The sequence below is a fragment of the Poecile atricapillus genome, chromosome 7 (genome assembly GCF_030490865.1).
Source record: "Poecile atricapillus isolate bPoeAtr1 chromosome 7, bPoeAtr1.hap1, whole genome shotgun sequence".
In the NCBI taxonomy this organism is placed as follows: domain Eukaryota; kingdom Metazoa; phylum Chordata; class Aves; order Passeriformes; family Paridae; genus Poecile; species Poecile atricapillus.
In genome coordinates this window covers 33,583,651-33,597,609 of record NC_081255.1, presented here as the reverse complement: position 1 = coordinate 33,597,609, position 13,959 = coordinate 33,583,651, and the positions used below count along the sequence as shown (strand labels likewise).

Genomic DNA, 13,959 nt, shown 5'->3' with positions numbered 1-13,959 from the left:
CGGGAACACTGAGCACAGCTCGGCAGATCCTGCCCGGTCCCACAGACCCCATGAACGAGGGAAGGAGCTGAGGGAGAGCGCTGTGCATGGGGAACACTGGGCACAGCTCGGCAGATCCTGCCCGGTCCCACAGACACCATGAACGAGGGAAGGAGCAGCGGGAGAGCGCTGTGCATGGACGGGACCGGCCATGTATTTGTAACAGGGAACACCTCGGCAGATCCTGCCCGGTCCCACAGACCCCAGGGAACGAGGGAAGGAGCTGAGGGAGAGCGCTGTGCATGGCCGGGACTGGGAACACTTTAGCAGATCCTGCCCGGTCCCACAGACACCATGAACGAGGGAAGGAGCTGAGGGAGAGCGCTGTGCATGGACGGGACTGGGAACACTGGGCACACTTTAGCAGATCCTGCCCGGTCCCACAGGAGCCATGAACGAGGGAAGGAGCTGAGGGAGAGCGCTGTGCACGGGGAACGCTGGGCACAGCTCGGCAGATCCTGCCCGGTCCCACAGGAACCATGAACGAGGGAAGGAGCTGAGGGAGAGCGCTGTGCATGGACGGGACCGGCCATGTATTTATAACAGGGAACACCTCGGCAGATCCTGCCCGGTCCCACAGGAGCCAGGGAACGAGGGAAGGAGCTGAGGGAGAGCGCTGTGCATGGGGAACGCTGGGCACACCTCGGCAGATCCTGCCCGGTCCCACAGACCCCAGGGAACAAGGGGGATCGGGAAGGAGCTGAGGGAGAGCGCTGTGCATGGCCGGGGCCGGGAACACTTTGGCAGATCCTGCCTGGTCCCACAGACACCATGAACGAGGGAAGGAGCAGCGGGAGAGCGCTGTGCATGGCCGGGACTGGGAACACTGGGAACACTTTGGCAGATCCTGCCCGGTCCCACAGGAACCAGGGAACGAGGGGGATCGGGAAGGAGCTGAGGGACAGCGCTGTGCATGGCCGGGACTGGGAACACTTTGGCAGATCCTGCCCGGTCCCACAGACACCATGAACGAGGGAAGGAGCAGCGGGAGAGCGCTGTGCATGGCCGGGACCGGGAACACTTTAGCAGATCCTGCCCGGTCCCACATGAACCATGAACAAGGGAAGGAGCAGAGGGAGAGCGCTGTGCATGGGGAACGCTGGGCACACCTCGGCAGATCCTGCCCGGTCCCACAGGAACCAGGGAAGGGGGATCGGGAAGGAGCAGCGGGAGAGCGCTGTGCATGGACAGGACTGGGAACACGGGGCACACTTTGGCAGATCCTGCCCGGTCCCACAGGAATCATGAACGAGGGAAGGAGCTGAGGGAGAGCGCTGTGCATGGGGAACGCTGGGCACAGCTCGGCAGATCCTGCCCGGTCCCACAGGAGCCAGGGAACGAGGGAAGGAGCTGAGGGAGAGCGCTGTGCATGGCCGGGACCGGGCACAGCTCGGCAGATCCTGCCCGGTCCCACAGGAGCCAGGGAACGAGGGAAGGAGCTGAGGGAGAGCGCTGTGCATGGACGGGACCGGCCATGTATTTATAACAGGGAACACCTCGGCAGATCCTGCCCGGTCCCACATGAACCATGAACGAGGGAAGGAGCTGAGGGAGAGCGCTGTGCATGGCCGGGACCGGGAAACCTCGGCAGATCCTGCCCGGTCCCACAGACCCCAGGGAACGAGGGGGATCGGGAAGGAGCTGAGGGAGAGCGCTGTGCACGGGGAACGCTGGGCACAGCTCGGCAGATCCTGCCCGGTCCCACAGGAACCATGGACGAGGGAAGGAGCTGAGGGAGAGCGCTGTGCATGGGGAACGCTGGGCACACTTTGGCAGATCCTGCCCGGTCCCACAGGAACCAGGGAACGAGGGGGATCGGGAAGGAGCTGAGGGAGAGCGCTGTGCATGGCCGGGACTGGGAACACTTTAGCAGATCCTGCCCGGTCCCACAGGAACCATGAACGAGGGAAGGAGCTGAGGGAGAGCGCTGTGCATGGACGGGACCGGCCATGTATTTATAACAGGGAACACCTCGGCAGATCCTGCCCGGTCCCACAGGAACCAGGGAACGAGGGAAGGAGCTGAGGGAGAGCGCTGTGCACGGGGAACGCTGGGCACACTTTGGCAGATCCTGCCCGGTCCCACAGACCCCATGAACGAGGGAAGGAGCTGAGGGAGAGCGCTGTGCATGGCCGGGACCGGGAACACCTCGGCAGATCCTGCCCAGTCCCACAGGAACCAGGGAACGAGGGAAGGAGCTGAGGGAGAGCGCTGTGCACGGGGAACGCTGGGCACAGCTCGGCAGATCCTGCCCAGTCCCACATGAACCATGAACGAGGGAAGGAGCAGCGGGACAGCGCTGTGCATGGGGAACGCTGGGCACACTTTGGCAGATCCTGCCCGGTCCCACAGGAACCATGAACGAGGGAAGGAGCAGCGGGACAGCGCTGTGCACGGGGAACGCTGGGCACACCTCGGCAGATCCTGCCCTTGCTGAAGGGAAGCAGGATCGGGAAGGAGCAGCGGGAGAGCGCTGTGCATGGCTCGGCTGTGGCAGCCCGGGGACACGCAGGGCACAGCGGGCACCGTCCCTCACAGGGCAGCGCCACAATCCCGCCCACAAACCCCGGCTCATTAACCCACATCCACAATATTCATTTAAATAACGCGTGCACTCCAACACTGATCGTTATCCCCAGGGGCCCTTCAGGTATTGGGAGAAGTTCTTCTCCAGAGGGCGCTTTTCCCTTTTCCCGCTCCCTTTTCTCCCTTTTCCTTCTCCCTTCTCCCATTCCCGCCCCCGGATCCCCTCACGGCCCCTCCCGCCGCCAGGGGGCGCTGGCGCGGCTGAGCCTGAGGTGTCCGCGGCGCTGCCTGAGCGAAAGGCGGGCGGGGCAGGCCCGGCGCAGGCGCGCGGCGGGGCAGGGCTGGGCGCAGGCGCGCGGCGGGGCAGCCCCGCGGCGCAGGGCCCGGGTCCTGCGTGTGGCGGCGGCGCTCGGCCCGGCCCGGCTCGGCCCGAGATGGCGACCAAGAACTTCCGCGTGAGCGACGGGGACTGGATCTGCCCCGACAAGAAGTGAGGGGAACGGCCGGGAGCGGGGCAGGGAGCGCAACCGGAGCGGGGCAGGGAGCGGAGAGCACCGGGAGCGGGGACGGGGAGCGAGGCAGGGAACGGCACCGGGACCGAGCGGGAGCGGGAGCGGGACAGGCGCAGGGACACCGGGAGCCGCGGCCGCCGGCTCGGGGAGGGGGGAACACGGCCCCGGGCCCGGCACGGCCTCGGGGGGTTTGGCGTGGGTAAATCGGGGCGCTCGGGGCGGGTGCGGAGCCCCCGGTGGGCGAGTCCAGCCCGGTTTAATCCCGGCCCCGTGCTCTGCTCCGTGCCCAGGTGCGGGAACGTCAACTTCGCCAGGAGAACGAGCTGCAACAGATGCGGCAGAGGTGAGTTCCCAGCAGCACACACCCTGTCCCCTCTCCGCCCCATAAAACAGCAGTAAAAATTCTTATCGAACCCGAAGCTGTTTGAGAAGTCCATCTATTTTTATTTAAAAGCTGTTAAACGTTTCCCGTGAGTTGTGAGGCTGCTGTTCCAGGAGCTGTGTGTCTCTCCCTGCAGAGAAGACGACGGAGGCCAAGATGATGAAGGCAGGGGGGACGGAGATCGGGAAGACGCTGGCGGAGAAGAGCCGGGGGCTGTTCAGCGCCAACGACTGGCAGTGCAAAACGTAGGCTCCAAACACACAGATCCTGCTTTTCCCTGGAAATTCCCACTGCTGCAGGGACAGCAGGGCTCAGGGCCACAGCCCCAGGCTGTGCTCTGGGGTCAGCACTCGTTTGCTGCACAGCATTTAATTAATGGGGCAGCAGGAGGGTTTGGAACGGCAGCACTGCCCAGGGGAAAGGACAGGTTTGATAAGCTGAGACACTGCCCAGGTTTGGAGGGAATGTGGAGCTGGAAGTGCCACCCCCACGAAGTTTGGAGGTGCTGCCTTCCCTGGGAGGGTGTGAGGCCCTGTCCCAGGTGCCCAGAGCAGCTGGGGCTGTCCCTGGATCCCTGGCAGTGCCCAAGGCCAGGCTGGATGGGTTTGGAGCAGCCTGGGACAGTGGGAGCTGTCCCTGCCATGGCAGGGGTGGCTCTGGGTGGGCTTAAAGGTCCCACCCACCCCAGTCTGGGATTCCATGAGCATTATTCCCATGTTCTTTTGCTGCTCTGAGGTGTGGATGCCACCCTGAGACATAACGAGGAATGTGAACCCTTTCTGTGCAGTTGTGCTCCTGTCCCTGCTCCTGCCAGCCTGCCTCTGGTTTGACTTTCCTCTGGGTTTGTCCAGTCCCATCGCCTTCCTGAGAGCTGCATCCCCACCCTTTTATTCCCAGTCTGATGGATAATGTCCCCAGTCTGGAGGATGACATTCCCAGTCTGGAGTGTAACATTCCCAGTCTGCAGTGTAACATTCCCAGTTTGAAGGATGACATTCCCAGTCTGGATGATAACATTCCCAGTCTGCAGTGTAACATTCCCAGTTTAAAGGATGACATTCCCAGTCTGGATGATATCATTCCCAGTCTGCAGTGTAACATTCCCAGTTTAAAGGATGACATTCCCAGTTTGAAGTGTAAAATTCCCAGTCTGCAGTGTAACATTCCCAGTTTAAAGGATGACATTCCCAGTCTGGAGTGTAACATTCCCAGTCTGCAGTGTAACATTCCCAGTTTAAAGGATGACATTCCCAGTCTGCAGTGTAACATTCCCAGTTTAAAGGATAACATTCCCAGTCTGCAGTGTAACATTCCCAGTTTGAAGTGTAACATTCCCAGTCTGGATGATGACATTCCCAGTTTGAATGATAACATTCCTAGTCTGGAGGATAACATTCCCAGTTTGAAGGATGACATTCCCAGTTTGAAGTGTAACATTCCCAGTCTGGATGATAATGTTTTATTCCCAGTCTGAAGTGTAACATTCCCAGTCTGCAGTGTAACATTCCCGGTTTGAAGGATAACATTCCCAGTTTGGATGATGACATTCCCAGTTTGAATGATAACATTCCCAGTCTGCAGTGTAACATTCCCAGTTTAAAGGATGACATTCCCAGTTTGAATGATAACATTCCCAGTCTGCAGTGTAACATTCCCCTGTGTGTGTTCTCCCTGCAGCTGTGGCAATGTGAACTGGGCGCGGCGCTCCGAGTGTAACATGTGCAACACCCCCAAGTACGCCAAGCTGGAGGAGAGGACAGGTGAGCTGGGGGAGCCCCAGGTGCTGGCACAAGGGCTCTGGCAGTCCCAGTGCACACTCCTTGTTTTCCCAGAACAGGTGCAGGTTCCTGGCCTCAGCCAGTCCCGCTGCTGGGGAGGTGGTGGCTCCGTGTGGGAAATGGGGAGCGTTCAGCCTGAGCTGGCCCTGGGTGGATTTTGATGTCAGGGCTTTGGCAGCGATGCTGAATTGATCTGCAGAGGCCTCCTGTGGGCTCTGGGTGTGCAGAGGGCCGTGCTGATAAGGCTGTTATCTGCTCAGGAGGGCTGGGGCTCAGTTTCAGCTCTCCTGTGGGAACGTGAGCCCGGAGGGAACTGGGGCAGGATCTCCTTACAGCTCCTGCCCGCTGCTCCTGGATCAGGGAATCCACTGCAGGAGCAGGGCAGGGGATTTAGAGCACAGGGTGGAACACAAAGGCACAGAAACAACAGAGCCCAGAGAAGAGCACAGAGCTTATTATTCAAAAGGAAAAACAATATTTCAGTATTGAATATTGTGAAAATAGGAAAGGATATTAAGTAATATAATCAAATTTCATATAATTATTATAATTGCAAATAATATATCCACGTATTTATTATTTAAATAATTTATTGAAGTGCTTAGTAATTAATTAAGTAGATAAATACTTTCAGTGGTCCTATTCCATTCTTTTAATTGGATTTCTGAGGAACTGCATTTAATAAACGCACGTGGGAACAATTCACGTTCCTCCTGAGATCCCATTACGTCCTTATGGCAGATTGACAATTCTGTGAGGGTTCCCAGAGCCCCTGTGGAAGTTTCTGTGCTCAGATGTGGTGCAGCTCAGGGGATTGTGTTGCTTTTCCCCTTTTTCAAGGCTATGGAGGAGGATTCAATGAACGGGAGAACGTGGAGTACATAGAGCGGGAGGAGTCCGACGGGGAGTACGATGAGGTAAGGGAGGGGCAGGGGTTGCTCTGGAGAGACTCTTGCTGTGTTTTTTAAGGATATCCCATAAAATTGAAATCCAAAATGCTCAGATTCCCGTTCTTCTCTGTGGAGTCTCACTGTCCCCAGGATGAGCATCTCTGAAGGTTCCTTGTTGCTAATTGATGTTCCACAGTGCTCCCCTTTCCCTTGGGCCGAGACCTTATTTAAAGTTGATGATTATTTCTTTTCTTATAGAAGTGTTACTAAAAATAGAGTTGGTGATTGGTTTTTGTTAAATCCTGTTCTAATCCTGGCACAAAATTCCTCAGTTTGGGCGCAAAAAGAAAAAGTACCGGGGGAAGCCGGTGGGTCCTGCCTCCATCCTGAAGGAAGTGGAAGATAAGGAATCTGAGGGGGAGGATGAGGAGGATGAGGATGAAGATCTCTCCAAGTATAAATTGGATGAGGTAGGATGGTTTGTTGTTTTAATCATGATTTCAGTGCTGCCCAGGAGCAGGGGAAGGGCTGGGCAGTGTTTTCAGCTGCCTTTAGAGCAGAGCTGTGGCAGTAAAGGGTAGAATATATATATATATATATAGTAGAGTAACGGGTGGAAGAGATGGGCACAAGCTCTGCTTTGTTCTAAGCACCTGCACTCAAAAATGGGCAGCTTCTTAAATCATAAATTACAAGCTTATCTGAGATCAGAACCCAAGATCTTTATTTGGAACTCGGATGTGTGGTTACCATGTACAGCGAGTGCTCTTGAGTTTTCTTCCTAGGGTTTCAAAACCACATCAGATTTATTTTTTATAAAATGAAGTAAAATATTCTGAGGGGTTTTTTTTCATCTTTTCTGAATGATATGAGCATCACTTATTGGATTTTCCACATCTTTGGGCAGCAGCCCTGCAGAGACAAGTGCAGATGGTCGTGTTTTACACAGCAGTCACCAAACTGCACATGAGACCCGTCTCTGCAGAGCTGGGCTTTGCTTAGAGATTCTGAGGGTGAAAATTCTTTTAAAGTGGTAAAAATGTGTCAGTGTGCTCATTAACTTTGTTAAATATTGGGGGGGATTGCAGGGTTTTTATTACTTTGGTTGGAAACACCAATTTTCAGTCACTCTTTGCTTAAAATTGTGGGGTCTCATTAAATTCCGATCCAGTCTCAAAGGCTGGGGAGGAGCACGAGGTGAAGGCCAGAATAAATAACAAGTGAAGGGGAGCTAGAGGCATGGCCTGAGTTTGCTGTCTTGTGCCTGTGCCAGGATGAGGATGAAGATGATGCTGACCTGTCCAAGTACAACCTGGATGCCAGTGAGGAGGAGGACACCAACAAGAAGAAGAAGCCGCCGAGGCGCAGCCGCTCCAAGTCCCGCTCCTCCCACTCGCGCTCGTCCTCGCGCTCATCCTCTCACTCGAGCTCAAGGTCTAGGTCCAGGTAAACGGGTACAGGTCCAGGGTAACGCCAGGCAAAATGTCAGTATCTGACTTCCTTATTTCCTTTGTCTTGATTGCCTTGCAGTTGTGTAATGATGTGATTAACTCTCCGTTTACAGAGGTGGTGATGAGGCTCTGCCTGAGCTGCAGCAGGGAGGCTCCCTGGGGCCTGGGGCTTGTTTTAGTGCTTTGAGTTGATGTTTGGTGAAATCCCTCAAAGACAGGGAATAATGCAGTTTGTTTTCAGGTTTTCAGGCTCGCTGGCCATGTGTTCTGTTGTTGGACAGAGGGTGGCACTGCTGGAGTGGGACGAGGTGGCAGGAGAGGCAGAGACGATGCAGCCCAGGCAGACTCGGGGAAAAGACACAATGGGAATATCCTGGGAATAACAACAAGAAACTTGAACTTGAGTTAATGGCAAGTGACAAAGCTGAAAATGCAGTGGCAGTGTTGTCAGAACCTTCCCATCCCTGGAGCTGTCCAAGGCCAGGCTGGACAGGGCTTGGAGCAGCCCCCTGCCCATGGAACAGTGAAATGAGATGAGCTTTAAGGTCCCTTCCAACCCAAACCAGTCTGGAATTCTCTGATGGCACTGAAGGTTTATATGGGACCTCACAAACCTCACTGGGCAAGCTCAAGCTCTTTCATTACTATTTAAATTCAGTAATAAATGAATTACTATTTAAATTCAGTCACTGCTTTGAAATTGGCGATGTCATTTATACTGGAGCTTTTGAGCTGCCTTAGAGCTCATGCAAGGAGGATCCTGATGCATCAGAACAAGCTCCCAGGGTCATTTATTAAATTCACATATATAAAGTTCAAGTTTCTTCTGATCTTCCCAGCTTCATCATTGCCCCTCTGTGCTCTCAGTTCTGTCACTGCCCAAATTCTGCAGCCCCTCGTGGTAACCAGGGGCCAGCCTCTGGCTTGGCTTCTCCCCCTCATGACTGGATCTTGCTCCTGCTGCCTCTTCTGTTCCTCAGCCTCCCCTCCTTCCCACTCCTCGGGGCAGTTTGTGTGCAGTGCTTGGCTGGGAGGCTCCAAGGACTCTCAACAACCTCACCTGCCCATAAGTGGCCATAAATTCACAAATATTAACAGTGAAATAGAAAGTGACTTGTCCTAACTGAGATTTCAACTTCCTCTTGAACCTTTTGCTTCTGGCTACAGATATTTGGAAATATCAGTTGCCATTTGTGGATGTTTCTTTTATTCTTTTTAATTTTTTTGTGGGTTTTAAAAAGGTTTCAATATATTTCCTAACTAGGAGATGTTCACACCACTGTGTCCTGCCCAGTAAAATGAGAAAGTTGTGGTAACAGTACAAACTGAGAGGCTGACACAAGTAGAATGAAAACATTGTTAGAATTTGTTTTCAATGCTTTTGTTTCCAGTGGTTGCTGTAGCCTGCTGCCATTGTTACATTTCTCTTGTGGTTTGTGCTTTAGAGAAAATCCATCAGTGAAAAATGGGGAAATAATTTTGGCCGGTTACAGGTTGTGTTGGATGTGGCTGTATTTTAGCTCCAAATTAACCACTTAATTTATAATGCAGGGGAAAATCTTCATTAAAATTTGAAGCTGATTGCAAAGTGCTTGTGAGAGCTGGCTGGGGGGAAGCTGAGCTGGCCAATCCTAAAGCTCTCATCTGCTCTGCCTTTCAAGGAAACTGATGGGTTTCCAGTTAAGGCACAAATTAATGTATTGATTTCATGAAATAACCAATAGATAGGAAGTTATTTCGTTTTGCCAGGTAACTGCAGTCCTGTTTAATTGTTGTGCTTTGTTTTAGGAACCATAATCTAAAGCTGAGTAAAGCTTTTAACGTTTTTATTGCGAGATCTTGCTGTGTGAAGGTGTCTGGTTTAAAGGGTGCTGTGGTGATGCCGGGGGTGGGATTGGCATTTTAGGACTCAGACTGTGTTGCTGCCTCGTGTCTGCTGCTCTCAGGAGCAGTGACTCTGCTAAATGCAAGTCAGACACTGGAAAAGGATCTCCCATGTTGTTGCAGGTCCCATTCCAGGAGTTCTTCCAGTTCCAGATCGAGATCCCGCTCCAGCTCCAGGGAACAGTCGCGATCCCGTGGGTCCAAATCCAGGTGAATGAGGTACCAGCCTGTCCCTGCACAGACACAGGGCACAGGCTGCAGCTGCTTTGGTCCCACCTAGAGCCGTGCTGCTCAGACAAACATTAACTGCTTTTTATCTTGGAAGTCAGAGCTGCTGGGTCCCTGCAGCAGGTGCTGCCAGCACCGCCGTGGTCGCTGAGGAGCAGAGCTTGTGGTGCAGGAGGTTAAGTCTGGCCTAAGCCGGACGCGCGGACGCCACCGAGCTGCAGTGGAGGAAGAAGGATTTGAGTGCATGGCTCCCTGCTGCAGGCATTCGGGTGCTTCTCCAGTTTCCACTGGGGCTGCTTGAGCTGGAGGAGCGTTAGAAATGCCGCCCTACTTCTGGTTTTGTGTTCAGTGAGAGCTCTGCACCTTCCACGAGACAGGGCAGCCGTTCCTGAATAAACCTGGGGGTCACAGGAAAGTGGTGGGAGAGGCTGAGAGCAGTCAGAGTGATTTGCCTGGAGCATCACTGAGCTGGGCAGGGCACAGGAACAAAAGCACCTCTGGGGTGTCCTTGCACAGGCATCCCATTGGCAGAACAGCCCCTCTGTGATGGAATGAAGGGCTGTCCCTTCTCCATGCATGCAGAGAATCCCAAAACTCTAAATAAGGAAGCTTGGGTTGGGAAGAACGATCACAAATGGTGCCACCACCCCTTGGGGACAGGGACGTGCTGTGGATTATCCTGTGAGGGTCAGCACCGGATGGAATCCGTGCTTTTGGGAAGAGGAAAGGTGTCCCTGTGCCCCACCAGAGGGGCACTGTATTCCAAGAGATGTTTTTAAATATTCTGACTCGGTTCTGAGAGGCTTTTTGCAGTATTTTGATTGAGGAGGGTTTTAGTCTCTCCACAAATGTAGTTTGAGATCTGTAAATATGACAGCTGGATTTGTTGCTGTTTGGCCACTTGAACATGCAGTGGGAAATGTCTGTGAGGATAGAGTGAAGCATGCTAAATCAGCTTTGGATCTCTGCTTTCCAGGTTACTCTGATGAGTGAATTTAACTGCTGAGGAAGGTCCTTACAGAGGCCACTTCCCAGCAGTCTCACTGTGCTTTTTTTTTTGGCCAAAATGTCTCATTTTGGTGAATGCTGGGAAGAGCTTTCCAAACCATTGGTGGTCCATTTATCAGGAAACACTGCTTAGCAAAATGTCTTAGGAAAGCTGCCCTGGCAGCAGCAGTGCTCTTGGCAGAGTAAGTATGGAAGCCCCTGGTGTTTGTTTTCCACACCCCTGGAGTAAAGAGAGTAGCGAATGTTCATGAAAACTGTCTCTGCTTGTTCTGTCTTTGTGCCTTCTCCACGAGCCCAGAATTAAATGTGATTTATTTCTCAATCAATAAAGATCCAGCTCCAGGTCCTACAGGGGGTCTTCCACCCCAAGGAAAAGATCTTACTCCAGCTCTCGCTCCTCGTCTTCCCCCGAGAGAGGCAAGAAGCGAAGCCGCTCTAGATCCTCTTCCTCTGGTGATCGCAAAAAAAGGCGCTCGAGATCACGGTCACCCGAAAGGTTTGGGTTTATGTAGAATAAGAATGGCTGTATTGAGATGTGTGATGGTTTATTGTAGTTATCCAAGGACTGAGATTCACTGGGAAACAATTGAATCTGAGCAGTTATTCTCATAGTAAAAGTAGTTTCCTCACTTGCCCTACTCTTACTTTTGTTAACCCCTCTGTAATCGCTTTTTTTTTTACTAATTTTCCCCCCTCCAATGAAATTCTTCCTGCTAGGAGCATGTTCTGTTTAAAACCTGGCTCACTTTCAGTGTGTGGCAGTGTTAATGTGTTCATTATTGAATTATTTTCTTAAGTAAATACTGCATTGAAATAGAAACTGTATTCTACTCTCAGTATTAAATTTAGACTTTTAGTATTAAATTAGTGGCTTAAAGTTACTTGTACGTTCTTGTAAGGCCCCCATGAGATATACTTGGCTTCCAGCTATGGTAGGATGCTGCTCAAAGCGGGTTCCAGGATGAATCTGAGCTCATTTCTGTGCATGCTTTCTCCATTTGTATCTTGCAGACGCCGCAGATCTTCCTCCGGATCCTCCCATTCTGGTTCCCGTACGAGTTCTAAAAAGAAATAATGTCTAAAAGCTCACACTTACAAAAACCCACCAAAATTCCAGTCAGTGCATGAGACATTTTTAAGAAGTTGGTGTCTTACTTGGTCAGAAGTGCTCAATCTGCTAGTAGAGGTGCATGTCTGTCCTGGCTTTCTGGCAAACTGCAGCTTTGTTCATCCATCACCCAAACCCGCAGGAGCATTTTAAGCCATAAACTCCCCGGCACAGGGGGAGGTTCTGTGGTGTAGGGGGGGGGTTTGTTAATTCTCAAGATCAGTTCCTCCACTCCTGGCTCCCTCAGCTGCAGGAGCAGGTCGGGAATGTCCTGGCACAGCTCTTGGTGTGAGCAGGAAGCCGTGAGTTTTCCAGGGCAGGATGGAGCTCCCGTGGGACCACAGCAGGGGCAGGGCTGGGGGCACCTGGGGCCAGCAGCGGGGCCTCGGGCAGAGCAGTTTTTATTTTGCCATGCAGCAGTGCCAGTGCAGATGGACACCCCTCTAGCAGCTCAAACCCCCCAGTCCATCATGATTCCAGAGGGAATTAGCCTCATTCCTGGCGAGGGAGGACGTTTGCAGGCAGCACAGTGCTGTGGCTGCGGTGCTTTCCAGAGCCCGGACTCCAGGATCCCTCCTTACAAACGGATCACTTGGGATCTGCTCTTGGGCTGCAGGAGTATGGAACTGGCTCCTTGGAATCAAGGGAAGCTTCCGCAGGCCGCCTGTAAAATTCCCTTTGGGGCTGACTAAAATTTTCAAGGTATCTTAATTTTATTTTTCTTTACCAATGAGAATGAATAAACTGTGTAGAAAGTTCTGGCATCTTCAACGTCTTCTTCATCGGTCATTTTTTCCCTTTAACATAATTTATGGCTTAAAATGCTTTATGGAATCCATTTGAGTATAAAACTTGGTCTCTCTTGAGCTCCGTTTGGTTAAGAAAGGTTTAAGTTTCTTCAGTGCCATCACAAGGTAAGTATGGTAAGGAAAATTCTTTTTAAGCAAGCAAAGAGCAATATACCTTCATTTATTTCAGTAATAAAACTGCCAGATTTGCTGCTTGTTTTGATAAACTGCGCAGAAACAAACGGAGCAAAATCTTAAAAACTCCATTCTGCTTTTTTTTCTCTTTTTTTTTTCTGTTATTTTTTTTTTTTTTTGAGCCACGTCTTATGGACTGGTCTAGAAGCAAAATGTTTTTGGTGTAGAGGTATTTTGATAAATCTCTTTGCAGAAAAAATGCAGTTTCTTCTTTAATGCTTTCTTTTCTTTCTAATTTCCATGCTAAATGTGTGTAGGTTGCACAAGAGCAGGTTAGTCTGTAACTGTGCCTCTGACTTCAACGTCCAACTAAACTGTAAAACCAGATCAAGTAGACGCTCTGTTGTTAGCCTTGGGTTTTCTTGTGCTTTGTATTCCAATTGTTGCTGTACTTAACAGATGAGAGGTTTCAAACTTAGCAACTGATAGGCCACAGGCAGAGGAGGATGATGGTTCATTTGGCTTAGAGAACGTGTAAGGCAAAATAACGCTGTAGACAAGTGTAAATAAAACCTGTGAGTCAACCGTGCTCGAGTGCTTTGTCTTGGGAACACCTTCCCCGTCACCTGCAGTGCCCCTGGTTCTGTGTGTCAGCTCACCTGGCCCACGCACCCCACGTGTTCACATCGTGAGTGGCTTTTCACTGCAACAGAAAATGAGCTTTTACAAGGTGTTCTTATAGAATCGTGGAATGTCTTGGGCTGGATGGGACCCATCAGGATCATTACCCAGACCCCCCAACAACCCCAGCCTGGGCATCCCTGGCAGCGCTGCCCAAACCCTGCTGGAGCTCCGGGGCCGGGACCATTCCCTGGGATCTGAGCAGTGCCAGCACCTCTGGGAGAAGAAACTTTCCCAAAATCCACCCTGAGCCTCCCCTGCCCGGCCTGGGGCTGTTCCCTCTCCTCCTGGAGCAGATCCCAAATCCCCCCGGCTGTCCCCTCCTGCCAGGGACTTGTGCAGAGCCAGAAATTCCCCCTGAGCCTCCTTTGCTCCAGCCTGAGCTTTCCCAGCTCCCTCAGGGATTCTCCAGCCCCTTCCCAGCTCCCTCAGGGATTCTCCAGCCCCTTCCCAGCTCCCTCAGGGATTCTCCAGCCCCTTCCCAGCTCCCTCAGGGATTCTCCAGCCCCTTCCCAGCTCCCTCAGGGATTCTCCAGCCCCTTCCCAGCT

At 52.4% G+C, this 13,959-nt stretch overlaps 1 protein-coding gene across 1 annotated transcript; it reads left to right on the top strand.

Moving 5' to 3' along the window:
• The first annotated feature begins 2,901 nt into the window (after positions 1-2,901).
• On the top strand, positions 2,902-13,313 carry ZRANB2 (zinc finger RANBP2-type containing 2). The gene is made up of 10 exons (XM_058842531.1): positions 2,902-3,055; positions 3,368-3,420; positions 3,596-3,704; positions 5,137-5,219; positions 6,078-6,154; positions 6,460-6,597; positions 7,401-7,573; positions 9,586-9,672; positions 11,030-11,194; positions 11,710-13,313. Exons 1-10 carry the CDS (start codon positions 3,000-3,002, stop codon positions 11,771-11,773), a joined length of 1,005 nt encoding a protein of 334 aa, XP_058698514.1. The 5' UTR covers positions 2,902-2,999; the 3' UTR covers positions 11,774-13,313.
• Positions 13,314-13,959: the final 646 nt, after the last annotated feature.

What these genes read in the sequence shown, in the direction of transcription:
- ZRANB2 (XM_058842531.1), top strand. Translation starts at nt 3,000, where the DNA reads ATGGCGACCAAGAACTTCCGCGTGAGCGACGGGGACTGGATCTGCCCC. An exon ending in TGGATCTGCCCCGACAAGAA is followed by an intron (nt 3,056 to 3,367) that starts GTGAGGGGAACG and finishes CTCCGTGCCCAG; the next exon opens with GTGCGGGAACGTCAACTTCG. An exon ending in TCCCGTGGGTCCAAATCCAG is followed by an intron (nt 9,673 to 11,029) that starts GTGAATGAGGTA and finishes CAATCAATAAAG; the next exon opens with ATCCAGCTCCAGGTCCTACA.